Genomic DNA, 25,702 nt, shown 5'->3' with positions numbered 1-25,702 from the left:
GCTCCTCTCGTCTTGAAGGAATGATGGCAACGGGTGTCAGATCATAGGTGAAACAGAAGGGGAAATGAGCATTTCGCGATGTGATGCATTATGCGATGCGATACGTACGAAGCGGAGCAAAAGCGGGCTTGCTCAGCGAGTGTTCGGTGATGAAAAAGGATTGCGCGCGCGCCTCCACCAGCGGACTTTTTGTTCTTTTGTGAGACATTATGGAATCAATTCGCGAAATTGCAGTAAGAGCGTCAACTACAGTGGGCGCATCGTTATTGCTGAAGAATGGGCTTCAATAGCGATTGATCGAAAGAGGAAAAAAAAAACTAAGCAAAACTACGACGGTTCAAAGGTAACATCACAGATACGCCTACGCCTAGAGGAAGCGAGCGCTACGACGAGGAGGGCACTGATCGGTCGTCTTGTAATCCAATATTGGAAGACTGACATGCTACAACAACTTACAAAATGGATTGCCAATCCGATGAATGTTGTGGAGGATCGCCACGACCGCTGAGCTGTCAAGTCGAGTCGAGTCACATCGAGATCGATTGAATGCGGTAATGGAGCGAGCGAGTGCGAGGTTGCGCGCGCCTTATGGGATGGAAGACTGACTGGTCGAATGTTCGTTGGTTTAGAAGCATCCATTTTGGGGTAAGAGAGCGACTAACGATGGAATGACTGGCTGGACTGGGGTTTTATTATTAGATACGAAGAGGCAACGGGATGGAAGTTTGTTCTCGTGCTTGTGCTTGTGCTTGTTCTTATTGCTCTTGTCCTTTACAAGCAAGTTCTGTGTAAGTACACCGTAGATACTACACAGTATTAGTGTTACTGTTTGCCTTGACCACCCCCTTCATGGGTGAGCTGCAATGTCATCAGCAAATGGAAGGGAAGGGAGAAGAGGAGGGGAAACTATCGATAAGGCCAGGAGAGGAGAGGATGAACCTGGCCTGGATGAGCTTGGGATGAACTTGGGATGAGCCCGTCTCAGCACTAAGAAAACTCGGCGCCTCGTATTCACGAGTGACTTTGGGAGGGGAGACCCAGCCCGTCCCCGACTGAGGTGTGGTGTCTCCAGTCCACATCGAGTAATAGCAAAGAGAGAAGTGGAGAGAGCAAGAGAGACAGTAATAATAAAATCATAATGGTGGAAGGATGCTCGGCCGTATGAGGTGAGTCGACAAATAAACAATACCTACATTAAGGCAATTAGACGACTTGGCCGTGACTGTGCAGTGTGAATTGGCACCTGTCATCCACAACATTGTAGGTAATAATGCAACTTGGACTTCAGCTGCAGCTTCATCAAGCTTCAGGCCGGTCAGGCCAAAATCTTCCTTTCTTGGGGGCCATTCATCCGTCTCACGCCTCTGCAGCCTGCCCGTACGGTCGCTATGGTATGCACCCAAGATTGATACCAGTAGATACACTTTGTTTTTGCGCTGTGTTACGTACCTCTCCTGAGGGCCCTACCTAAAGGCTAAAGCACGTGGAGACATGTTTGTTAGAGCAATGCTAAGTCGTTGTTCTAGTCCAGGGGTGGTGGCGCGAATCCTTCAACAACTGTCATCTACGGAGTACCTATCATCAAATCCCTAGGTAATTCTTACAGTAAAGTAGGTACATTATTATCGCACTCTCGTACCGCGTTGATTTGCATTGTCTCCAGTGCGTACTGTCATCAGTCCAGGGTCGTCCCATCGTGAACCCACTGCTGCTCACGGGCAATGAGAAAGCATCGAAAGAGAAATGATTGCTACCAGGGTCCGTTGAAAGGCATTCCCCTCCTTGTGCGTGTTATGTGGACAGTAATAGTGGAAATAAACTGTAACTACTGTACAAATCACTGACCGAGTCCCACATTGCCTGCTGGCTTGTGCGGTGGCTTCGCATAGTTCGAGAACAAGGATAGGGGTTGACCACCACTGACCACCACACTGCGCAATACATCCATCCTACGAGTTACCCATCCATTCACATCCCATCCCATGCCATCCCGTTAATGGGATGGGGTAGGTTCACTCGGACCCCAGTCCGTTCAGTGCAAGCCCATATCCTTCCAATTTCGATACTGCAAGCTCTAAACCCCTTTTTGTCGGCACCGACCCGGCTACCGGCCTCGCGTCCCAACCTAGCACACCGGACAGCTGATCAAGGTCGTATTCAAATCGGTGGACTCGTTGGCACTGGGCAGTATTACTGTACCTAGCAGATAGAGGGTTGCCGTACATATATCTACGGCTCGGCTTCCCTTTGCAATTGTTTTTGAGTTTCTCCAAGCAGAGCATCCTGCCCACACTCGTTTACACCAAAACCATTTCCATAGGACTCTCTTCCCCAGGAACATAACTTTATATATTCCTTTTAATAATTAATTACTCGCGACAAATACAGCAATCATGCTTTTCTCCTACTCCACCGTTCTCCTCGCCGGAGCCTCCATGGTTTCCGCTGCGACCATCCCAATCCCATCCGACATCCCCATTCCCTCTGGAGCCCCGGCCATCAACCTCGAGGCCTTCAAGACCCAGCCTTTCAAGGGATGGCCCGTCAATGAGATTCTCACCGGAGGAAACCGAACTGCCGACCCCAAGATGAAGGCCGAGCAGGGTATCATGGCTACCTGCGGCAACCCTCGCTACCGCCGCGAGTGGCACAGCCTCGACGACAACTCCAAGCAGAACTTCGTCAACTCCGTCAAGTGCTTGTTGAGCCGCCCTGCCTCTGGCCAATTCGGCCAGGCCAGGAACCGTTACGAGGACCTTGTTGCTCTCCACCAGCAGCTCAAGAACAACGTCCACGAGAACCGCAAGTTCTTGCTGTGGCACAGGTACTTCCTCTGGACCTTCGAGCAGCTCCTCCGCTCCGAGTGCGGCTTCACTGCCGACCTCCCCTGGTTCGATGAGACCAGGTACGCCGGACGCTTCTCCCAGTCCGACATCTTCTCCAGCCGATGGCTCGGTGGAATTGCCCTCGGAGGACGCTGCGTCACTGATGGCGTAAGTCTTGACATTGAGTCTCCCCTCGTTCAATTGATACTGACATGATTCTTGTAGCAATTCGCCAACCTCGCCCTCAACATTGGCCCCGGTACCTCCAACACCCGCCACTGCCTCGCCCGTAACGGTGATGCTGGCCAGACCGCCAACACCAACGCCAACGTAGTCAACGGTTGCAACGCCCGTACCAACTACGCCGAGATGTCTGAGTGCTCCGAGTACTCTGCTCACGCTTACGGACACAACGGTATCGGTGCCGTCATGCAGGACGTCTGGGCCTCCCCCTCCGACCCCGTCTTCTGGCTCCACCACGCTTTCATTGACCGCAACTTCCGCGTCTGGCAAAACGCCAACATGCCCGCCCGTGTCTCCACCATCAACGGCAACGACGCCTTCGGCCGTCCTCTCACCATGGGCATGTCCGTCTCCGTCAATGGCATCCGCCCCGACACCACCATCGGAAACATCATGAACACCCTCGACACCACCCTCTGCTACCGCTACGACTACTAAGCGGGGCGTCTGCCTCCCCCTTCGTCTCTCCTGTTACTCGTTTTTCCCGGTATCGGGAGCGAAGTAGCGTGAGGAGGTGACAAGGGACCTGTTCATACCTATAGAATCCTAAAAAAACAGGGCATTGTTCCAATTCGAATCGTCTCTTATATATATTGAACCTTTCTTCTTGTACATAGCGGATGAAATGAATAATGCCAACAAAACTCTTTCTTTTTCTCTCTCCATCTCTTCTATCATATTTTCTGTGCTATCATCTTGAGTGTTCGACTTTCTGTCTCTTGGGATTTCATGATTGATAAAACCCCTCGAATGGGGGGATTCAAACGTTGCGCTGTCCTCCGTGAGATATCCACTGATTGCTCATTATAAATACCTACTTAATCTATTTCAGCCATAATGTAATCTAATTTGCAAATACTGTTAGTACACCAAAATGCAATGCTGCAGGAACATCTCTACGTGAATGCCATAATCTGCGCTGTTTCTCTTCTCTACTAAAATGCTTCTCGCAACATCTACGGCGTTTGTCAATCGTCGGCGACATACCACATGCCTTTTCAACCAAGTTTATCAACCATTTTTGCTGCAATCTTTGAACATTTCCTTGGCTTGGAGATCAATATTTATAGGCACAGGGTATTTTCGTTGACATAACGGTAGCAGAAGCAGTAACTTAACCTAAGAGTAGTACATTGTTTCTCAGCCCTACTGTTGAAAAGATAAGTAAACTTAAGTTTGATAGAAGAAGTGATGAATATTGTCGTTTTATTGATCGTCCTAGTAAAGCAATTCGCAACTTACGTTCATATTTGAAATCTAAGTAAGATTTCGCAATATAGCTATAAGAAAAACTAAAAATTATCACGCACTCATTAATCGACATATCGACGAGCCTACAATCTTCTCGATGTTTTATACTAGGTGGCAATTGTAAAATAATAATAATTATAATAGTACCTTCTTTGGAAGGGGATACGCGCCCCGTGGGCGACAAGTGGTGTCTATGGATGCAGCGTCATTGCCACCACTGATAAGACCTACAGATATGTCACGAAAGAAAGATAAGAGTATGGCAGATGGTATACTGAACAATGACAATATAGGATTCTATGCTATTGCAGATGAAGAACTCGGTGGTGCGGCTTTGCATATATGTCTTGCTGACAATCTACTCCATCTCAATGGAGCTGGGAATTGGGAACGTACGAAGAGGCCAACATGGAATATTAACCGATTACTAGAAAGAGCGCCATGCATAAAAGCATCGAAAAGAATTAATGAATGGTTGAATTGGGCACTCAAGCCTTTTTGTACACACTTAAGCATAGAAGGTTTATCGTATGAAGGACAAGGCAAGAACTTACCTTCATGAATGTAATTAGGCCTTTTTGGTCATTGCTAGTACGCGCATTGATTTTTATTGTTGTTGAACGGATTATGGTAGTTTACCGTACCATCCACGGTTGTAGAGATTTTGAGTGAAGTTATGTGTTGTTGGTTCTTCACTTTGCGATATCAGTCTTGTGGCTTTTATAGGCCTTATATAACTACAATGGTAATAGTGTTCATAAAATGTGTAATTTGAAACCTTCCACTTTAAAACAAATGATACTGTGGTACAGGAGGACAGGATAAGCCTATGCAAAGGAAATGTGTGGCGGGAGGGTAGGAATTGGTAGTGGAACAGAGAAAGATAGATCAGAGCGTACGAGAGTTTAAGGCATCATCCAACAACCTCCCGAGGAGTGTCAACCAAAGCTATTTGCTGTAAAGCCTTCAGACTATGCTATTACTGCAGCCGGAAACTATCGCTGGTATCCTTGCCTTCCAAAGGAGCATTACAGCGTTGCCGTCCATTCTTCCATGCACATAACTAATAGTGCAATTATTGATTAACATGGTACTCAACGATGTAGCACCTCATCATTCTCCCACTATCGTATCAGAATCTTAACTTTAGTCATCGGCACGTCTCATCATGTACGACTCGTCTCCTCCGAGCAAATAGGCGATCGACTCCGAAGTGACCCTTCTGACTTACACAAAATCTCTGTCTACTGAGGCTCTGCCCTCGAGTCTCCACACCTTGCTGCAACCCTTGCTCCTCTTTCGCCTTTTTGGGGGAACGTGGTTTGACAAGAGAAGCTGTGTCGGTATCCACCCAGCATTTTCCCTGATTTATTTGTCAATACGCGAAAAGTATACTTCGGATTTTGTATTCATTGCCACAGTCTTCCACTCAGAAAATCGGGGTTGGTTTGCAACCAGCAAAAGAGATATGATCAGGCAACGGTATAGTACTTCCGCATTGAATGGCCAAATCAATCAAATGACCCTGGACAACGAGCGTATGACTGTTATCTTCAAATCGAGTATCAGACCAGGACCTTGACCGTGGTCCAGCTGCTGAGGGTGATCGCTCTGACTCTCCTTGAGCTGGAAAGGATGAGACTGGTCTCATAGCTCTCGAAATGGGACGAGATGGTCTGTACTAATTATATTCGCTCCTGGTTAACACGAGCTGTAAAGATCACTGCTTACAGCAGGGCTGTCTAGTCCTATAGTCCTACCGTATATAATGCCTCCTATTCCTACCTATATCATGTGGGCAAATCCGAAAAAAAACAACGCAAGGATTTGCAACGATGGTAAGATAGAACAGATTTTTATCTCCTAAAGGATAAATAAGTTGCTCCGATAATTCTCTCCGTCCAGTATAAGAAAATAAATTACTCCGATTAATCTCTCCGTCTAGCAAAAGAATAGACAATGCTGAGTGGTTTAAATTTCTAGCCCAAACCCTAAAAGGTAATAGGATCCCTCTTTCCAGAGCGACATCTGACACCAATCAGATTCTTACGTAACTAGTAGATTGTCGTATTTTGCGTATAACTATTGCCACTGGCTTTTACAGGATCTTTGGTACGATACAGGTAAAGAATAATCAAAGTAAAGTCTGTAGTATTTCTCGCAGTGAAATTCTTCTCAGGCCATGTCGGCAAGCCAAGCATATATAAACAAAAGTACGAGCATCAAGCATTAGATTTATAATTCTGCCTTTCACACCTGCCTACACGTATGTAGATACATACGAAGTAGATACATCCATATCCATCAAAATGCCGGACCGCGTTCAAACTAGTCGAGGCGACGTCACGGAATCTACCCATCTCGTCCACGCAGCAGTGGTTCACTCTTCTGGCCGTTTACTCTATTCCGTGGGCACTCCCACACGAACAACGCTTCTCCGTTCTGCCGCCAAGCCCGCCCAAACCGTTGCCATTCTGGAGGCTTGCAATGATACCTTTGCTTTCACTGCTGCCGATCTTGCCCTCATGAGCGCGTCTCACAGTTCCGAGCCTAGGCATATGCAGCGTGCTGCCGCTATGTTGAATGCAATTGGTTCAAGCGAATCTGACATGAGGTGCGGCGGGCACCCTCCCCTCAGTATGGCCGTGAACAGAGATTGGATCAAACGCGATTTTACGCCTGGACCGATATGCAACAACTGCTCAGGGAAACATGCGGGGATGCTAGGTGGTGCCAAAGCGTTGGGTGCTGGATTTGCTGACTACCATCTTCAACAACATCCAATGCAAATAGTCGTAAAGAGGGTGGTGGAGGACATATCGGGAGTGGATGCAGGGAATATGGAGTGGGCGGTCGATGGATGCAATCTTCCTGCACCAGCAATGCCATTGATCGGAATGGCGACAATGTATGCTCGTTTTGCGGACGCAACTGGGAATGCGAGAAGCGGGCAAGAGCAGCGTATGAAGCGTGTTTTCGAGGCTATGTGCGCGCATCCTGAGATGGTCGGCGGTGAAAAGAGGTTCTGCACCGAATTGATGAGTACCTATGGAAACTTACTGATCGGGAAGCTGGGTGCTGATGGGTGTTATGGCGTAGGGATTAGAGAATCCGAATGCACAAGGAGTCTAGGGCTACCTACTGGCGGAATTGGTATTGCGGTAAAGATCGAGGATGGAAATATTGATATCTTGTACGCTGCAGTCATGGAAATCCTGACACAGTTGAAGATTGGCTCAGAGGAAACAAGGAAGAGTTTGCAGAACTGGCATACCCCTTTGATCCGAAATACAGTAGGAATCATTACAGGAGTAACCTCTCACATGTTTTCTGTAAGGAAAATGTAGGGAAGATCGCAGTCTCCTAACTGTAACAATTCGTTACTAGTTCCCTTTAGAAGAAATACTCAGATAGAATAGACCAAAATTAGATAAGACCAAAGATAGTAGTATGTCCTTCATTTATGCCTTAAATTAAGTAAGCGGGTAACAGTATGAGAGGTAGATTATGAAACTTGGATTCCATCCACACGATAAAAAGGCAACGCGTTGAAATTAATCTCTTTTAGCGACAACATATCAACGACGAACTTAGGCAAGGAATTAGTCTCATTTCATTATTTGGAGCGATTTATACAGCCTGTCATCCGCAGCGCATGGAATTCCAGAGACGCCGTGATATGATCCCAAGGCGAGTCCGGGACTGTAGTTCTTCTAGGGCATCATGCTCAGATATCAAAAGCTGAGCTAGTCGTCTGAGTTCTGATGAGAAGAGGTGTCGGAATCACCAGTATCAAATCTGCGGAAGAAAATCCAGAAAGGTATCATTGTCAAGGTCATAGTTCCCGCGAGGCACGAGAATAAAACAACTAGAAAAGGGTTTTTCGATACTGGCCCTAACGCCATTCCCAACGCAGACCCGGCAGCGGCGGATAATACTTGAAAAGCTTGAAGAACTGACTTGGTATCCTTTGGAGCTTCAGAATAGGTGAACTCATTCAAAGCCACTAAAGCAAGTATCTCTCCGATGGCTAGCAGAGCATGCAAAGGTGTTTGGAGCCATACGCTGATGTTGTTCGGCAATTTGCGGCTTTCTTCTGTAGCAGCAGGGCATTCCAAAGCGTATCGAAAGCACGGGCCTTTGTCATATATCAGTTGCTGTATACCAGCAGCATATGCAATGCCTGAGGCAATGAAGAAGAACCCCAGAGTTATGCGCATGATGGGACCGAGAGGAATCCTATGGCGTCGCAAGAAAGGGAATACTACACTTTGAATGATAGGGCCCATGATTATGCAGGCTAGTGGATTGAAAGCTTGGATAGTATCATTTGAGACACCTCGTTGTACCATTTGACCAGCTTGGGATACGATGTTGTTCGTGGTCTGATTGTAACAAAGCCAGAATATCACAAAACACGTAAGCACACGGCAAGCCCCTAATCCACGACGGATTTCTCCCACAAATGAAGATGTCCATGGAACAACTTTGTTGTGGCGGAAAGCTTGTTCCTCAGGATCTGCAGCGGACAATCGGAAACGTGATTTGCAAGCAATCAGAAGGATCTGCGCTGCCTGAGGGAGGGCATTACCCTGGGGCGGGAGTTTAACTGTATCAATTTAGTATCTGCTTCATACAATCGCCAGAATTCCATTACCTAGGCGTTTGTTAAAAAAGATGACGGGGATGATCGATGTAGCGAAGATGCACGTAGGTAAGAGGTACGCGGCCCAGAAGTCAATGTGCTTCTCCATCAATGTCGACGGAATGGAGGACAAGGCAGCGATATTAACCATCCTGTCGCATCATGTCGGTTTCAACACATTATTCAACCGACCTATGTGTTTACTCACCAATAGTATCCATTAAACACATACTGTATAGCCAGCTTTCGATCGATGACCACGAGCTCTCCATTTTTGTTCCGCTTTACTCGCGGAGTTGTATCAGGTATCTGATCCGCTGATAATATTTAGCACCACAACGAGAGCTGGAATCCCCACTCACTAATGAAAGGGTATATGACGGCCGAGATCCCCCCTCCGCCCATTCCTATGAGAGCCATAGTGGTAATGAGGCCACCAAGGCCGGCTCCATGGTCCAACGCAGTTGGTAGGGAGGTCAACACTAGTACTACATAACCAACTACAAGAAATCTATTAAAGGTCAGTATCCTTCTATCACTAATTGTCTTAAAATTCAATACTCACCCCATGCTAAGAAGCATAGCTTTGTAGCGACCAATCCACAAGTCAGATACTACCGCGAAAGGTAGCGGGGTCAGGTATTGATAGAAAAGGAAGGCATTTTGAATAATAGTTGCTCTTGCTTGTCCCAAGCCTAAAGCACCTGGAAGCTGTGCATCCCCCCGCGGGTTTTGAAGATAGTTTTCTGTCTCGATGTCAAGATGTTTTCATGTATCCCTTACGTCTCCAGTACTTACGCCATACGATCGTGATGCTGTATCGAGCCAACTGCGCAGCTGCACCAGTGAATGCCAAGAGCCATGCTGTTATAGGTATTTCGCTCGGCTCATGAAGAAGCTCACGGATTTCTTCTATCGTTGCCACCCTGAGCTCAGGGCCAAGATTGTCACTCTTTTCCATCATGGAGTGCGAATTTTAGAATCAAATGTTGTCCTCGAGAGTAGTGTGTTTCTGAAGCTTGGAGCAGTTGTAATAGAGCGCTGTACTCTTCTCACAAAGTTCATACATAGATTATGTGAAAACGTTCAATATCCGGCTCTCCCACCTTCGGCTCATCGTGATCAGTTTGAATCAAGGGTGGAGAATGGCCCATAAGTTCGGCATAACCATAAACTCCCAAATGGTCCGCTCCTTTCAAGGAGTGGGGCGGTCGTTCGGGTGATACCAATGTTTGCCTTCTTACGTGCGTTATTAATTAAGATGCGTGACTACTTGGCAATATTAGCAGTATTCACAAATTTGGAAGGTTCTGAACTGCATGATGTATCTTAGTGGCACAGCTTCCGTACAATCAAGCCATTTTATGGTATGGGTTGGTAGGGGTTTTGAACTGCATGATGTATCTTAGTGGCACAACTTCCGTACATCCCAACCATTTCCCCAGGGTCATCTGAAAATTCCACCTCTAGCCATCAAGGAATGATCTCATCAATCTCATATACTTTTCCCGCTGATCAACATGGGAGAAGTGTGCGGCGTTGTCGAGTGTAACCCATTTGACTTGGTTGATATGGTCAAAGAAGGGCTGCATCGCGACATCCTGAGCTTCATCCTCCACGCCATTGATCAAAAGAGTGGGAACCTTGATTTTATCCAGCAATGGGACGCTCGTCCAGTTTCGAAGTGACCCAGAGATGTACAGCTCACTTGGGCCGTACCTATTCAATAGTTGATTAGCTGAATGCATATTGGTAGTATAGAAACTTTACGCACATAGTCCCATACGTTGTGGGATCCTTCGCAAACCAGTCAAGTGCTTCTTGGACTTCCTTCGCTGGCCATGGTCTGCTTAGACTAAGATGTCGTTTGTAGAATACCTCGATGGCAGCCTCGTACTCTGGCGTCTCAAACATCTGCGTCTCGTCTGCATGGTCTAAGACTTGCTGCACATCTTGCGGAAGTTGCTTTCTTAATACAGAGATGCCAATTCGCCATGCGTCCATGCTGGCCAGGCTGTTTGAAAGAACTAAACGCCGAAGATTAGCTGCGCTGGGAGTGGCTGCCCATTCCACTGCCAGCATACCGCCCCAGGAATGTCCGTACACGTCCACTTGACGCTCTCGAAGACCGAGGTGAGAGAGAAGGTTGTCTAGTTCATCCTTGAAGAGTTTGATAGACCAAAATTCCTCGTCACCGGCTTTGCTGGTAAGATGCGTAGATCGTCCGTTACCAAGCTGATCATAGAAAACGATAGGCCTGTGAGATGCAAGATCGGCCAAGGGGAGTAGATAGTCGTGACAAGCACCAGGTCCTCCATGGAGGATAATCAACGGTGGGACAGTTGTGTTCAAATCGCCAAAAACTTTGTACCACGTCTGACACGGATCTGACAACCCTGCGACGATGAATGATATTGTGCCTTCAGACATGCTGATATGAGGGGAGAGATATGCGCAACAGGAATGAATTAGAAAGGCAACAGCGAGATCAATGAAGAAAACTTCGGCAGCATTGCTTGAAATATGCAAATGCGCTCATGTGGCACAGTGTCCGGCACAGAGGCAAAGTGTTAGGTTATAGGCCATTTGACGGCTGCGTAGGCCTCATAGCGTTGCTCCTTCCTATTTCAACCTAGACTGGATATCTAATCCACCATATATTGTCTGACAGAGGGTTGAGACTCCTCGGCAGCGATTCGTCTCTATCTTAAGGGGACATAGGATTCTACTGTATCTCACTATTGCTAATTACCACCTTCTAAGTGTCTTACCAACCTATCCCAACACAGAGTCTAGTATGATTGAATTTTACTGATTGTGATATGCAGTTGCATGTGCACGGAGGCTCCGTTATATAGGAGAGAACCAATGTTTCTACCTGAAGATTCGGGCGGGTGTTTGGATGCCTACATGCGTGCTCACAGGCCGTAGACAGAGTTATGGACACCGCGTTTTCATTGTATTACGCCACAAAGACTCCCACCGCCTTCTTCTTTAGTAGTTGTACCTTCGGTAATTGTATTGACTATGAACATGTCGTGGGGGAAGCGACTCGCAGTATTAAGTGGATGTTGGACTCGGGTGTTGTAAGTTCAACCTGTGATCTGTTGTTTCAATATGACTCAAAATTTGACTGTGCTCATGACAGAATTATAGCATTTGCCGCTACACAAATGATCTTTAGTCATTGGCTTTAGTACGACCGGGAGTTGGTAAGTGACGTTTGGAAGACGACAATCTGCAGCGAGATAACTCAGACCATAAGCATTATAACACCAGCTATCACTTTTCTCACACCATTTCTTGTGGACTTGGAGTGTGGATATTCTGGATGGACATCACAATATATCAAGCTGTAAAACCGATCTCAACTTAGCAGGTACTTATCTTCAGCAAGTGCTTAACAGGGTTAAGGGGCATAAACTTTATAATATTCTATTTTATACACATCAGATACCATAAATTAATCCTGGACCTACGCCGTTGTCTCTGTCATCTCGAAACAGGTATCACCCTCCCCGCTCTTGGTCGTCTGGACGGTAACAAATATAGCGCACGTCCTTCTCATATCCAAGCCCTGTGTTGAGTGAAATTTCTGCACACACTCCTCACCTTTCTGTTTGCTTGTGTAGCAAGATAACAAAGGGCACACGAGGCGCTGCCGGCGCCAGGGTTCTCTCTTGTGCCAATGATGCTTGTTCTCGAATGCCTCATGCCCTGGCCGTCTGAGTCGAAGTCAAGGTCCGTGTAATAGATAGTACTTTTGTACCCTATATCCCAAACAGAGCCATCATTAAGGTGCTCGGCAAGATAGCGTTCTTAGACCGGAAGGAGTCCATTTGTGGACAACCCGAGTGCTGTGACGTCTTTCATGGGAAATAGAATGAAAGCCATACCCCTTCACCGTGCTTGGAAATGGGCGAGGTAATCGTCGGGACTACAGGATTGGAATGAAGTCGATTCGATATGTTTTGGCTATGTACCTGAGTACGCGAGCTCTAACATCCATGCCTCTTCCGAAGGACTGCTCACGCCACCAATCATGGTTCTTCGCACGCGCTTTGACGTGATGCATGGTGGACTGGCTGGTGTCTGGGTCGGCGCGGAAGGGCGATCACTTTAGCACCGCAGCAGAAGCACGAAAGCGTGTCGCATCAGTCGTGAGCGGCAAGAATCGAGAAAGTGGCAGTGCCAGAAGCAATTATGTACCCAATGCTTGAACGAGGGCTGACGAAGTCGAAGCGGAAAGGCGCGTATCCCTCGAATAAGACAACGCATTATCTTGTTAATCGACATCCATGGGCTTCAGCTCTGTGTTGTTCATGCACTCAGCCACAAGGTGATTGCTCTGATTCGACGAGGCGCGTTGCACAACCTTAGGCAGCATCTTGCTCTTGGAACGGCTGAAGAAGTATGAAAACCGTTTGTGAGCGCCTCGTTCTTTATCTTTCAACGTCACGTCGCTAGACAAGCTTTAGAGACATCTCGTGCTCGGATCGATGATACAAGGTATCATTGCAATACGAAATTGCACATAATTGTTTCTCAGCCTCGTCCCACGCTTGCTACCCGCAAGCGAAGTGGCGGCTTTCAGGCTACAATGAATTCGTCTAACGTTTTAATCATCTTGTACATTGTCTGCATTGCTCTACACTCTGGCCAAACTCTACGACTAGAGTATTGGCAAAGAAGATCACCGGAAGCATTAAACAAAACCACCAACCACATTTATCTTCGAGCCTTCGCGATTCTCTCCCTAATATTATCTGTACCGCCTATAGTTACATCTGCGAGGCAAAGCCCGCCGTCGATGTGCCAGGATGGTCTCGATGTTAATGCGGATATTGGTGGTATAGGAGTTCTTTTAGGTCTTTTCTGGCCAGCAGCAGCTCTCAAAATCACATTGGTTTTGGGTCACAGAAAGACCGAGACCTCGGGAGCAAAGGAGCTTTGTTTAGCACATATGGCGAGTATGAAATCCTTTTCAGTGTGTTCCTAGGTCTACCCGGACAGCTGCTTTTCCTAATTGAATATTTCTATGCACACGCTTTGATTTAATGCGTGACTTTAGACTGACTTGTCGTAGATCTCATATATCTCGGCGTGAACTTGGCGAAAGCTATGGCCGGACTCAATAGAATGGAATTAATCATCGCATACTCGAGCGTGGATGCAGTCGCTGCATCCATTGCCGTGGCGTTTTCCGACAAAGACGTGGTTGCGGCGCGAATGATACTCATTATCGGGACTCTCCTTCAGTTCGCAGCATTCGGTTTGGAAGCTGCCACCATTGTTTACATGTATCGCTCTCCTCCGATATGCCGCGCCATACACCCAACGTTGTCAGCACCCCAGGGTTTCGCATGGGCTTTCTGGGCTGCACGAATTCTCGCTACCATGTCCATTCTACCAACCATTCAGAGGATTGCGCCACGGATACATGCACTTGAGAATACCAGCTCACAAGGCCCAAATATATTTGACGCCAAGGTCTGGCTTGAATTGCCTGCTACCTTATTCACAAATTACCTGATTCACTTCTCGATAGGATTGATACAAGCCGCCTCTGCTATTGCTTTAACCTGTTCAAACATATCTGAATCGTGGACCTCATTATGGACAGAGTGGGGGCAAAGCGCCCCTTTGATTGTTGCCATAGCTGCTGGCTCCCATGTCTTGTACTCCTTTTCTCGCCTCTTTTGCAACAGGGCTGTCGAAGAGCGTTTCAACCTCTGTGAAGCCAGTATCAACCGGACGGCGCGGTGGCCGGAGAGGTGGAGAACCACTATCTCAGAAGTATCTTGGAAGTCGCTGTCTTTGAGATCTCCGTTCAACAAAATACGGGCGTCTCCTACAGATGAGCTACTCTTTCGTAATACCATACTGTTGACATACAATCAGCGACAGGAATTACTCGATGACATTGGTAAAAGAAGGCTATGGGAGGAACTTCGGTTCTCATTTGAAAATAATGATATTCAGGGTATCAAAGATTGCCTAGAAAGAGGTGCCCCACTCGATATCAAGGACACCCGTGGGGAATATGTTATTCACATGGCCGCACGCTTTGGAGACGTTGACATTCTCAAGCAATATTTCACTGGAGTCCTTTTCACGCAGATGACTGTTGAAAACGACGGCGGAGAAACTCCTTTAATGATCGCGCATCGTAACCATCGTGTTCCAGCTATTCATTGGATTCTCAAACAGAAGCCTGCGGACTGGCCCTCCCAACCACGTTGGCCTGCAGATGAAGACGTACGTCAAATCATTTCCTACGCCATCAACAAGGAAATGGTCGCTCCGGGAGATCTTTTAGACATCATCACAAATCCGTCGCTTTTGCCACATTGGGAAGATGTAAACCCTGATGAAAGTCCCTTCATGGAAGCCGTAAGCAAGGCCAAGCTGGAAGCAGCCAAATGTCTTTTACCTCGCCTAAAACAACCTCTCTACCGTGGACCGAGTAGTGGTCTCATCATGCTCTCACATATCAACAGGAACTTAAACGCCCAAGTTCTTAAGACACTTATAGATAAACCATTCAATTTCTGGACAGATCGGAATATAGCTTCGTCGGCAGCTATGACATGTCTCGATCTCGATATCATGTCCGAATCTATCGCAACTCAGGGAGATTTGGATCAGATCGAAATCCTGATCAATTCGGATCTACCTTTAAAGTATGGAATCATTCACTACATTTATCAGACTCAAGTCCAACTGAGGATAGAAGATGATCAATCCGACAAGCCGTCGAACCGAAAATTAGTTACGCATGTCCCGGGAGAACGTATGGAAATAGAAGAAATTTCTGAGCAACGATTAAAAACGCTTAAGAAAACCCTAGAAAGCAAGGGTGCACTCAATTACGGCCCCTTATGGAGAGCCATTCGGACCAGCCAAGCCAATACTGTCCAAGTGCTCTTGGAAAATGCGAAAGACATGGGCAATTCTACCAGGCTGCTCAACAATATGATGTATAACTACAACGGAATGGGTCTATGGGCAACTCCATTAGATCTTGTACTCCTGGAATGGACATCACGGAAGAAACCAGGCACGACAAGTATCAATAAAACGATCCAGCTCATGATAAAAATGGGCGCAGTCCTATTTCCACCACCTAGTATCTCATCCTACATCGTTCGAAATGACAACGCCATGGATTGCATTTTAATTACAGATTGCCCTAAGACCACATTCTTGGTACTACTAAAGCAGGCAAGGAAAGAAAATGTTCAGCGAGCTTTTGAAGTGGCCGAACAGTCGATGAAGAGATTATTGCCCGACAAATATTCGATGCTGGGGGGGTTTCTGGAGAAAGATCGGATGTGCCGCGATATGATCAAAAATAGCAAAGTAAAATACTATCGCGTTGTACGGAGCTTATATTACCTTTTGTCGCATGGTGCAAAGCCAAATATTGAGCTGTCCTTCTTTCAACCAGCCGCTCAGCAGCGTCTCGAGGCAATGAAAGGACATCGCACTGCTTCGCCGTCCGCATTTAGCAGCGAGCTGGAAGCGATATTCAAAAGTATGATCAACAGATTTGCAGATACGACGTTTTCTGGCGATACGGATTACACCGAGTTGGAATTCCTAAACAGGCCGGACGATTTTGACGAGAATACTCTTACTGGGTGGCTTTGAAGTTCGTTTGGATATGAAGAGAATGGAAGGGAGATGCAAATTGTGCCTTGCACCGATTAGAATCACGATTTTGAGGCTATCCCATAGTAGCGTAAACAGGAGGATCCTAATAGAATCCACGCGGAAGTGAATAGTTACGTTGATTACACCTACAAACTGACACAGCGTCAATTCCAGCAACACCCATCACCCATTTCCCAACCCACCTCACCACGGCACCTGACTCCCATCAAACCGATAAAACTTCCCACTATCCTCCTTCCTCAAGCTCCTAATGACCTGCAGCATGCCCTCGATACTGACCTGCGGCTCCACCATCGCGCCCTTGCCCCCCATCCTCGTCTTCACCCACCCTGGATCCATACAAATCACAATGGCATGATTGCGCCTCAGATCCCTCGACTGATGTAGCGTCAACATGTTCTGCGCCGCCTTGCTGATCGAATACGTGCAGCACTTCGGCGTGTCGAGCGCGACCGTCATGCTCCCGAGCCCGCTGGTCATGTTCATCACCACGGCACCTCTTGCGAGGTACTGTCTCAACGCCTCGACGATCTTTGCGGGGCCAAGCACGTTCGTATCGATGTGGTTTTGCAGGGATACTGGATCGATTGAGAGAGATGTGTCCGAGGATGTTGCGTTGATGCCGGCTACGTTGAAGAGGTAGTTTATGCTTGCTCCGGTCTTAGATAGCACTTCTGCGACGCGGAACTCAAGGCTGGATATCGAGTCGAGTGACGAGACGTCGCATTCGATGATGTGTACGTTGCCCTTGGATGCTAGGCTTTCTAGCTCTGCGATGTCGCCTCTTTTGGATCGCACGGCGGCGATGATGCTGTTGGAGGGTTGGGAGGAGAGCTGGCGGGTGAATTCCAGCCCTATGCCGCGGTTTGCACCCGTGAGGAAGTATGTAGGCATGTTGGATTGGTAAGTTGTACTTCTATTGGGTGGTGTTCTTTGTTCCGTATCCTGTCCCGTTTCGTAGTTGTGACAGATTGAATCGGATGGTATGCGCTTGTAGAATATGACACAAACCAGGCAAACTCATGTATGGATGAATATATGTATACACGTTGAATATATATGGAAATTCCTCACATGCGCACCTATCTTCTCACTTATATACCTACCCATCTTGCGTGATGATACGCTGACGCCCATGAAACCGGGTATATTAAGCGATGTATGTGCATGCGACATTCGCTAGGACCATCGACCCTGTCTTCATGCGCCGCCTCTCCCTTCCTTCCTGATGGGCGGTCTTGCCTTATGCACATCATCGTCGAGGTTTCGGATGCTCGACATAAGGCGTTGGCGTGTGGCTCGTGGGTGGGGAAGGGTTCGTGACAGCGGTTCGCTTGAGGGTTCGTGAACTGTCTGGGAAACGAGGGATGTGTTTCAGGGTATAAAGGACGCTTTAAGTGGACTACTCGCCATATATCGTCCACCCTTCCTAGATGTTCGTATTTGATTTTGACGTGTAAGCCTGTGCCTCAGTCAGAAAACTTTGGACGATTGAGAGTCATAAGTTGGTTCATGGCGCAAATTGTCAGAAGAGGACGGTTTCGGGCACTATGTACCTCGAAATTACTGTGCATTTGCAATTTTTAAGTTCGGTAATCCAAGTATAGATTTAATCTTCTAACCATGCGCCAATTGATGCTATATGTTCTGGATCTAAAATCTTGAGCCTTTTGTTCAGAGATTTAATGCGCTTACTTTGCGTTGATATCGTGACAATATTCAAAACCTTCGTTTCTTCCAGACATTTACATAATAGCATAATAGGACTCATGATATTGGTTGCAAACTCTCTACCAACCATTCCTTTCTCACCCTGCATCTCTCTGACTATCCACTACGCAACACACCACACTGCACGGGTTTTCTATAAATGCATGCCACGAATTACAGTTTATGGACGGTAGTCGGCACAAGGAAAGGCAAGACTTATAGCTAGAAGCGAAGAAACCATCATTATCGTCATTATCATGAATGTTAATCGCAAGCATCTATCTCATCCAAGTCTACCATCCTCTACTTATGCACACCAATCATAGTTGGCCCATCCTTCTCCCCGCCGCCGAACAACCTCACACTCCGTGCAAACTCATCCTCGGGCTCTGTGGCATCGATCCCATCTTCCTCGACTTCACTCTTCACCCAGACCCCATCAATCCACGCACCCCTCTTCGCCCTGACCTCCGTAGCCACGACCACCGTCTCGATGCCCGCAGGTGCCATTTCGTCCTCTCCCCACGGAAGAGCCTCAGTGTCGATCTCCTTCTCTCTGCCAAGCAGACACATGATGACGACCATAGCCCCAGCTTTGCTCATGACGGCATTCGCCTCTTTACATCGCTCATCGCAGCAGCATTCGAGACACCCCTCCAAGCAGTGACAAGTTTGCACCCTCTCGCACGCCTGCTTGAGTAAGTCGTCGATGAATTCGAATGCCTTGGTGCTGATGCCGGACCCCGAGGCGCCGCCCTTGGCGTCGTAGAAGGTAAGCCGTGCCGGCCGTTTCCGCGACGTTTCTTTCTTCGCGAATTCCTTGAGTGCGACTTTGCATTCGGTGCGGACGTCTCCCGGCATGGAGATGACGTAGTTGGGCATGAGGGAGAGGACAGCGTGTTCGGCGGCATGGATCGCTGCGGCGATGTTGAGGTTTCGCGATTGCAGGATTTCTAATGCGGATTTTGGGACGTCGAGCCACATTCCTTTTGAGTGCAGGATGATCGGGGGGTTGTCGACTTGGACGGCATCGAGGATTCGTTTCTTCTTGTCTACTTTGAAGAAGCCGAATACGACCTGTTGGATCTTGATGGAGCCGTAGAAGGCTTTTGATCGAGAGCCCGGTATGCGCCGTATGGCTTCCGTTTCGACAGGGTCAATGTCTGTGAAGTCGCGCTGCTGTGTTGTCCAGTCGACCTTGACGAACTCGACTTTGGCGATCATACGTTCTTGGCTGAACTCCTTGACGAGATACTTGTTGCCCTGATGTAGGAAAATGCCGCCGTCGTAGATTGTGAAGAAGGCTCGTGACGCCTCTAACTCTTCGAGCACGGTGTTCTTGCCGTTTGTGATATCGATGATGGCGAAGTGATCGTTCTCTGTATCCCGTATGGCGACGAAGCGGGACGGTTGAGGGAGGAACCGTTCGTTGGTGTGATAAAAGCCGCCTTCGTCGCTCCTCATCCTTTCTCGAGCAATCTTCGGCAGTAGTGGTCCAAAGTAAGTAGTGTCAGCCTGGGGATTTATCGGCATCTCATAAGCGGCGCACTGTATGTGACCTTCTAGGACGAGTAGATTCTCGAGGTCCACCTGGAGCTCGCAATTGGGTTTTGTGAAGATCTCGTCTGGGTTAGACATGTAGTATTGGTCAGTCGGGAAACAGTCGCCAACCAAGACAGACAATGAATCCTTGTTTCTCCGGCCAGCTCGTCCACTTTGTTGTCGGAGATTGGCTATCGTATATGGGAAACCGCAAGTAATGACGGCATCCAATGATCCGATATCAACACCCAGTTCCAGCGCGCTTGTCGCGACTATGCCAACCAGTTTCCCGTCGAACATTTCTCGCTCAATCTGTCGTCTGTCTTGGGGTGTGTATCCACCTCTATACGACATCACCCGTGCAATGACTTCCGATCTTTCCAAGTTTCCAAGCTCCGTTTTGATGGCTGATAGCAAGGCTTCGCACTGCTTGCGCACGCGACAGAATGCAATCACCCTCACTCCCCGAAGAATCAGCTGGCAAAAGAGCTTTGCAGACTCAGCCATGCTGTCTCCACGTCCAGATGTTGGATCTCCAGGATCCTTGAAAGGTGTGTTCCAGCACAGAAACTCCTTCCGTCCAGATGGAGAGCCATCAAAATCAGTCAATTTGACCTCGTCCACACCAAAAATGGTTCTCATGTGCTCTTCAGGATTGGCCACCGTCGCTGAACAGGAGATGAATTTCACATCCGTGTTTCCGACAGCCGCGCATACCCTTCGTAACCGTCGCATTATAAACGACATGTGGGATCCAAATAGTCCATTGTAGACGTGAAGCTCATCTACTACAACATAACGAAGGTTCTGCAGAAAGCTTCTCCAGGCTTCTTCTTGAGGTAGTATGGTGATGTGTAACATATCCGGGTTTGTGAATATAATCCGCGCTTCATCGCGAATGTAATTACGATCCGCCATTGGGGTATCGCCATCGAATGTTTCTACAACGGTCTCTTCTAGACCGCTCATGAAACGCAGCATTTCCTTGAGACTGCGTCGTTGGTCCTGAGCAAGGGCTTTGGTAGGGAATATATACATTGCGCGGGTATTGAAGTCCTGTTCGAGCTGGTGTAAGACGGGTATCTGGTAAATCAGCGACTTTCCGGAACTCGTTGACGTCGACACAATAACGTTGTGGCCGTCGTGTAGATTGTTGATTGCCTCCGCCTGGTGCGCATAGAGCTGTGTGATGTTGCGAGTGTTGTACAAAGCATTCACCATATTCTGGGAAAGCTGGAACTTGAGATCTCCATAAATCGGAGGTTGAGGATCGAACACCCGGTGTCCGTCAGGTACGATCTGTCCAGTGTACCATTCCAGGCTCTTCATTTCTTCAATGATTTCCGGTATGGCTTTCCGTTCAGTCGGTATAGTCAGGGGCAACCGAGATCGGTCAGGCCCAGGAGAGGTAGGTCTGCTTGAAGGCGCTGGTATAAAAGCGACAGACATGTCCTTGATCTTCTCCACAGCATCATCGCCGTCAGTGGCGCAATCATTGAGGAATGCATTGACTGCCGAGATGAACTTGGTATTGCGCTTCTCGATAAGTCGCATCATCTGTTTCTGACTGTATACTGGCATCTTCAAATCCTCATTCCTCAGCTTTTGCACTGCCTTGGTCGGCTCCCCGGTCTTCGCATGCTGAACTTGACGCTTCAGATCGCCATCGACGAATTCGAACAGCAGGACCTCGGTGTGGCCAGTCTTATCAAGCTCCGGTTCCGCAATGATGAACTCATTTGCTCTCCTACCCCTGGCATTATCCTCCTGCCCCATCAAGTTTATCTGTAGCATGGCCTCGTCCACGTAGGCGAAATTGATCGCCCGCGGAAGCAATGCCGTGATCTGAGCCACATCCTCAATGACGAGTTCTTTCTTTATATTTGCCTCCACCGTCGACTTCAAATTATCGAAGGTGGTCGCAAAGTGCTTCCGCGTGCAACAAAACGTATAGACGAGGTTCAACGCGCGATAGACTCGCGAGAGCTCCGTAAAATGGTCGGGCCACGGGATGGCGGACTCGATGATGGTAGAAGACCCGTGGCGGACCAGCGCGGGCTTCTCTCCACTCTTCTGCGACGGCGTTCTGCGAGGTTTCTTGCCACCATCGTGGGTTTTGGTCGGTACCGTCGTGGTCGTGGTCGTGGTCGTTGTCGTTGTCGTGGTTATTGTCTCGGTTTCTAATGCGTCATTGGTCTGGGTGGCATGATCTGGAGGTTCTTCCGCGGGAGACTGTTGCTCGGATGTCTTTCGCTTGCGCTTTCTAATGACCTGGTCTGAGACCGTTGCTGCTTTCATTCGTGGCATTGTAGCATTGCGACCGAGGGCATATGTAGTTTGCGATGTTGGCGAGAGATGGCGGTGATGTAATGACGTAAAGCGATCTTCTCAGGATCTGCAGTGGAGCCGTCGCATCCAGATTGTCAAGGGGCTTATGATGGTATTCTTATTTACAATTGAAGTTCAAGGAGGTGCATGGAGCTCTTCTTCCATTAAACCTGGGACATGGAGTTGGAACCAGCGTTCCAGGTTTACGGCGTGGCGGAACCAGTCGCGAGAACGCGCTTTCACGTGGTGGCAAATGTTCGTCCCTCAGCGGCTGCTTTTAGGCAGGTCTTAGCTTCTATTCGCATTTAGTGAATCATAGTAACCAAGATTGAGAACGGCCTTTGAATTAAATAATAGCGGTAGGTTCATTGTTATTGCTGTTAATTTTAGCCAAATGTATCAAATTAGATACTCATAAAATTGACAAATTATTGTTTTCGTGGTCTTGAACATGTATGATATCATTGATTAGAGCGGGATTGTAGGTAGAGTAAGGACTATAATACATCATAAGGACGCTGCATATCAGGGCGTGGGTATCATATCGTGAAAAGAGCCTTCAAGGTGCAGCCATTAAATCGAGTAACAGACCATGGGCCTGTAAGCCCGAGGTCGCTGAAGGAAAGAGAAAGAGGAGTACGAGGCATCAAACCACCAGCGCTTCTATGAGTTTCTCCAGCCAAACTTCCCAATTCCTCCAGAATCGTAGTATAGATTTGGTACTCCGGTCTTGGTATACCTTCAATTCTCCAGCTACTTCTCTCTGGAGATCCTTGCCGGTGGTGTTGCCTTGCTTTTCCCACCATGCTGCCGCCGCGACCTCTTTGGCCCTCGCAACAGCTAGATCGTCGTCTTCTACGCGGTAGAGATCGCATTTGTTGCACTCGGCACAGGGTCGACCTGGTGTGTCCCGGAAGTGTTGGCAGAAATGCGTATACCCTTGGCTACCTAGGCCCTCGCGGCAGACATAGCACATGACGTACCCGCACAAGCAGACAAGCTTGTTGCAACCCTCCAGCTTGACGAAGCCTAGGTTGCACTTTGGGCACGTTCGCTTGATGGCATCTGTTGTTGCGCGGTCTAGCGTCGCACGTAGAGATTCTAACTGTGACGAATAGCAGACGTGTGGATCGTGCCATGGCGCAGAGCAGGAAACGCAGGAGTAACGACCACATTGTGGAGAAAGACACTGGAATCGTAAGCCGCGACGCCTTAGATGGATCTGGCGAATGCTCGATTTCAGAGGCCTAAGGAAAGAGAATGGCGTTGGGAGCAGGTAATTCATCAGTACAATCAGGGAAACCAGAAGGATAAGGACCTGGAGAACAACGCGGAAGATTTCGAAACAGAAGAGCTCAAGCAAAGGAACAGCGAGAAGAAGAGGCCTTCGTTTCAAGCGTAGGCCTCGGAGAAGGTTATTGCCCGGAAGAGCCAATTCGTCTACCTCGGCGTAGGAGCAAAAGGGGCAATGCAAGAGTGGTAACTGGGACTTGAGCAGTGCTTCAGATGAGAAGCGTTCGTCGAGCTTGTGCAGCGTATCCTGGCCGTCTGTTTCTTCAAGTAGCGCACGTCTTACGAAAGAAAGAGGCACGCATCCCGTGCAATCATCGGTTCCGTCTGTGATCGGAGCAATGCAGCGAAGTGTACCAAGCTCGGTATTCATATTGCGTGCCCAGCCTTGATCATACAACGCGGCATTGATGGCGAAGCGAATGCAACGGAAGCAGATGTAGTGGCCATCCATGTCACAGGTGGACATCTGATCAAGCGTATTTGGAATGAAACAACATTCGCAATCGTACATCTCTTCCAGCTCTTCTGCGGTTTCTTCGTTCAATTTCAGGGCAAGTTCTCTGTCTAGTGAAATTTGTTCTATCCGTTGCTTCTCGAGTTCTGGTGCTATGAGCGTTTGATAAAGTTCATGGTCCAGTTCTCTGCTCCGCGTCTTCACAAGTAGTGGGATCTTTTGCTGGCCGTTCTTCGCATCCAGGGTTGTCCAGACTACGTGAGGATGATCTTTCGCACTTGGCGCCTTACGCCGCATGAAAAAGTTCGTTATTGACGAGCGCCAGCTGCTAGATGACAGTGTCAATAGAGTAGGCCTTGCCTGGGAATATCCCCAGTTATATTCTGCAAGTACTGCCTTCACGGTAGAATGCCGCAAGCCCTTGAACTCATGGTATAGCGCCTCTTTGGCTGCTTCACGGTAGGCTTTCGACCTAAAGGTATCTTCCAAGGCTAGAGGAATCCCGCGTGTATCCTTCTGCTGATCAGCATCACGGTACTTGTACTGGTGTGCTGCCTCTTGTTGCTCCTCCTGCTCTGCTGGCATCCGGTACCGACCCCGCACCCATTTCTTACGATGCTTCATAAGCGTCTCTGTTACAACCTGCAATCTACTATCCTCACTGAAAGATTGCAACATCTCACGAAAGACCTCAGGCTGTATATCGGGAAAGATTTCGATAAGGGCTTGTAGGGAAGCGTTCAACTCGCGCAGGTCGGGCTCGTCCGCGTCAGCGGCAACGGTCTCGGGGGACGGTGGTTGTAGGATATCAGCGGAGGCATTCGTGTGATTACTATTCGCGCGAGGAGGTCGCCCAGGCCTCACGATGGAGGCAAAGACCGAAGACATCTTCAGCCTTGTGGGGAGCTTCTCCCTTGTCTAGCTAGGGAGGCGGAGGTAGTTATGCGGATGAGATGGTGGGGTTCTGTTGCTCAAATACGAGGGTGCGACCAACTTCACCCCATGTTATGGAGGTGTTAGGAAGATGCGATGTCGATGATATAGGCTAGGAGGGTAGAATTAATAGGAATGTCGGGGACATGATTGAGGACGTGGTTAGGAATGTTGGTATATACTCGTAACTAGGTACTCAAGTCACTCTTACTGAGAACCACAAGACGCGTGGCACTCACATTAGCTGAAGAGCCTAGCCTGATCGGGATCTGAAGATATCACATGTTCACGTGTTGACCATTTTCGATTATATATTCATATTCATTCTTCGTCGGCTTATATTTATGGCTTCTCCTATTTTGTAGGTCTGAATCTTGGAATTTGAACGTAAATTTTCATACTAGTATGCGGCTCGCGTGTCTCTCGCTTTGTCCAACAGCTTCAGAAGGACAATGCCTGGATTTCGCACCACCAATTTGGATGCTTCCGGGGAACTTGTATGATTACCTATTTTGATCACCATAGATCGGTAAACATTGTAAAATAACGTTGCGAGTATTTGGCGTATTGAATGGCAGGCACTGTGAGTAATTCTTTGAGTAGAACTTAGGCGACAGGCTACTACCAGATACATTCTTAATCGTCTCGACGAAGATGATCTCTCATGCCATCGACATTGGCGAATTAGTAAGTGCACTTGACATGTAGCTTCCTGGTCGATATTGATGCATTTATCATATCAGAATCTGGTACCTCCGATTCCAACACTTTAGTAAGCTACTAAAATTCTCCTATTGGCTC

The 25,702-nt window shown here is 48.0% G+C and overlaps 10 protein-coding genes across 10 annotated transcripts; 4 read left to right on the top strand and 6 right to left on the bottom strand.

Annotated features, from left to right (window-relative positions):
- Positions 1 to 225: 225 nt before the first annotated feature.
- Positions 226 to 724, bottom strand: BU24DRAFT_425621 (uncharacterized protein). Its single transcript, XM_033528781.1, has one exon. It carries the CDS (start codon positions 637 to 639, stop codon positions 328 to 330), a length of 312 nt encoding a protein of 103 aa, XP_033381398.1. The 5' UTR covers positions 640 to 724; the 3' UTR covers positions 226 to 327.
- Positions 725 to 2,110: 1,386 nt separating this feature from the next.
- Positions 2,111 to 3,972, top strand: BU24DRAFT_425620 (Di-copper centre-containing protein). Its single transcript, XM_033528780.1, has 2 exons — positions 2,111 to 2,993; positions 3,051 to 3,972. The coding sequence occupies exons 1-2, from the start codon at positions 2,394 to 2,396 to the stop codon at positions 3,504 to 3,506; spliced, it is 1,056 nt and encodes a 351-aa protein (XP_033381397.1). The 5' UTR covers positions 2,111 to 2,393; the 3' UTR covers positions 3,507 to 3,972.
- Positions 3,973 to 6,447: 2,475 nt separating this feature from the next.
- On the top strand, positions 6,448 to 7,740 carry BU24DRAFT_425619 (thermolabile L-asparaginase). Its single transcript, XM_033528779.1, has one exon. The coding sequence runs from the start codon at positions 6,629 to 6,631 to the stop codon at positions 7,664 to 7,666; it is 1,038 nt and encodes a 345-aa protein (XP_033381396.1). The 5' UTR covers positions 6,448 to 6,628; the 3' UTR covers positions 7,667 to 7,740.
- Positions 7,741 to 8,065: 325 nt separating this feature from the next.
- Positions 8,066 to 9,925, bottom strand: BU24DRAFT_453321 (oligopeptide transporter; the record flags this gene model as incomplete). The annotated part of the gene is made up of 6 exons (XM_033531259.1): positions 8,066 to 8,928; positions 8,977 to 9,116; positions 9,173 to 9,281; positions 9,327 to 9,475; positions 9,530 to 9,710; positions 9,763 to 9,925. 6 exons carry the CDS (start codon positions 9,923 to 9,925, stop codon positions 8,066 to 8,068), a joined length of 1,605 nt encoding a protein of 534 aa, XP_033381395.1.
- A 416-nt stretch (positions 9,926 to 10,341) lies between these two features.
- BU24DRAFT_396351 (proline-specific peptidase) lies at positions 10,342 to 11,469 on the bottom strand. Its single transcript, XM_033525297.1, has 2 exons — positions 10,739 to 11,469; positions 10,342 to 10,683 (listed from the first exon to the last, which is right to left on the bottom strand). Exons 1-2 carry the CDS (start codon positions 11,392 to 11,394, stop codon positions 10,431 to 10,433), a joined length of 909 nt encoding a protein of 302 aa, XP_033381394.1. The 5' UTR covers positions 11,395 to 11,469; the 3' UTR covers positions 10,342 to 10,430.
- Positions 11,470 to 12,164: 695 nt separating this feature from the next.
- On the top strand, positions 12,165 to 12,323 carry BU24DRAFT_352607 (uncharacterized protein; the record flags this gene model as incomplete). The annotated part of the gene is made up of 1 exon (XM_033523740.1): positions 12,165 to 12,323. A coding segment is annotated over one exon (159 nt), but the record flags the coding sequence as incomplete, so codon positions are not given.
- A 778-nt stretch (positions 12,324 to 13,101) lies between these two features.
- On the top strand, positions 13,102 to 16,777 carry BU24DRAFT_425617 (uncharacterized protein). Its single transcript, XM_033528778.1, has 2 exons — positions 13,102 to 13,934; positions 14,051 to 16,777. Exons 1-2 carry the CDS (start codon positions 13,565 to 13,567, stop codon positions 16,615 to 16,617), a joined length of 2,937 nt encoding a protein of 978 aa, XP_033381392.1. The 5' UTR covers positions 13,102 to 13,564; the 3' UTR covers positions 16,618 to 16,777.
- Positions 16,778 to 17,927, bottom strand: BU24DRAFT_425616 (NAD(P)-binding protein). Its single transcript, XM_033528777.1, has one exon. The coding sequence runs from the start codon at positions 17,533 to 17,535 to the stop codon at positions 16,825 to 16,827; it is 711 nt and encodes a 236-aa protein (XP_033381391.1). The 5' UTR covers positions 17,536 to 17,927; the 3' UTR covers positions 16,778 to 16,824.
- A 663-nt stretch (positions 17,928 to 18,590) lies between these two features.
- On the bottom strand, positions 18,591 to 22,415 carry BU24DRAFT_425615 (P-loop containing nucleoside triphosphate hydrolase protein). The gene has a single exon (XM_033528776.1). The coding sequence runs from the start codon at positions 22,198 to 22,200 to the stop codon at positions 18,655 to 18,657; it is 3,546 nt and encodes a 1,181-aa protein (XP_033381390.1). The 5' UTR covers positions 22,201 to 22,415; the 3' UTR covers positions 18,591 to 18,654.
- Positions 22,416 to 22,660: 245 nt separating this feature from the next.
- BU24DRAFT_425614 (uncharacterized protein) lies at positions 22,661 to 25,089 on the bottom strand. Its single transcript, XM_033528775.1, has one exon. The coding sequence runs from the start codon at positions 24,854 to 24,856 to the stop codon at positions 22,868 to 22,870; it is 1,989 nt and encodes a 662-aa protein (XP_033381389.1). The 5' UTR covers positions 24,857 to 25,089; the 3' UTR covers positions 22,661 to 22,867.
- Positions 25,090 to 25,702: the final 613 nt, after the last annotated feature.

The sequence above is a fragment of the Aaosphaeria arxii genome, assembly GCF_010015735.1.
Source record: "Aaosphaeria arxii CBS 175.79 unplaced genomic scaffold BU24scaffold_7, whole genome shotgun sequence".
NCBI lineage: Eukaryota > Fungi > Ascomycota > Dothideomycetes > Pleosporales > Aaosphaeria > Aaosphaeria arxii.
Note: the sequence above shows the minus strand (reverse complement) of the source record. Positions and strands in the feature narration are given on the sequence as shown.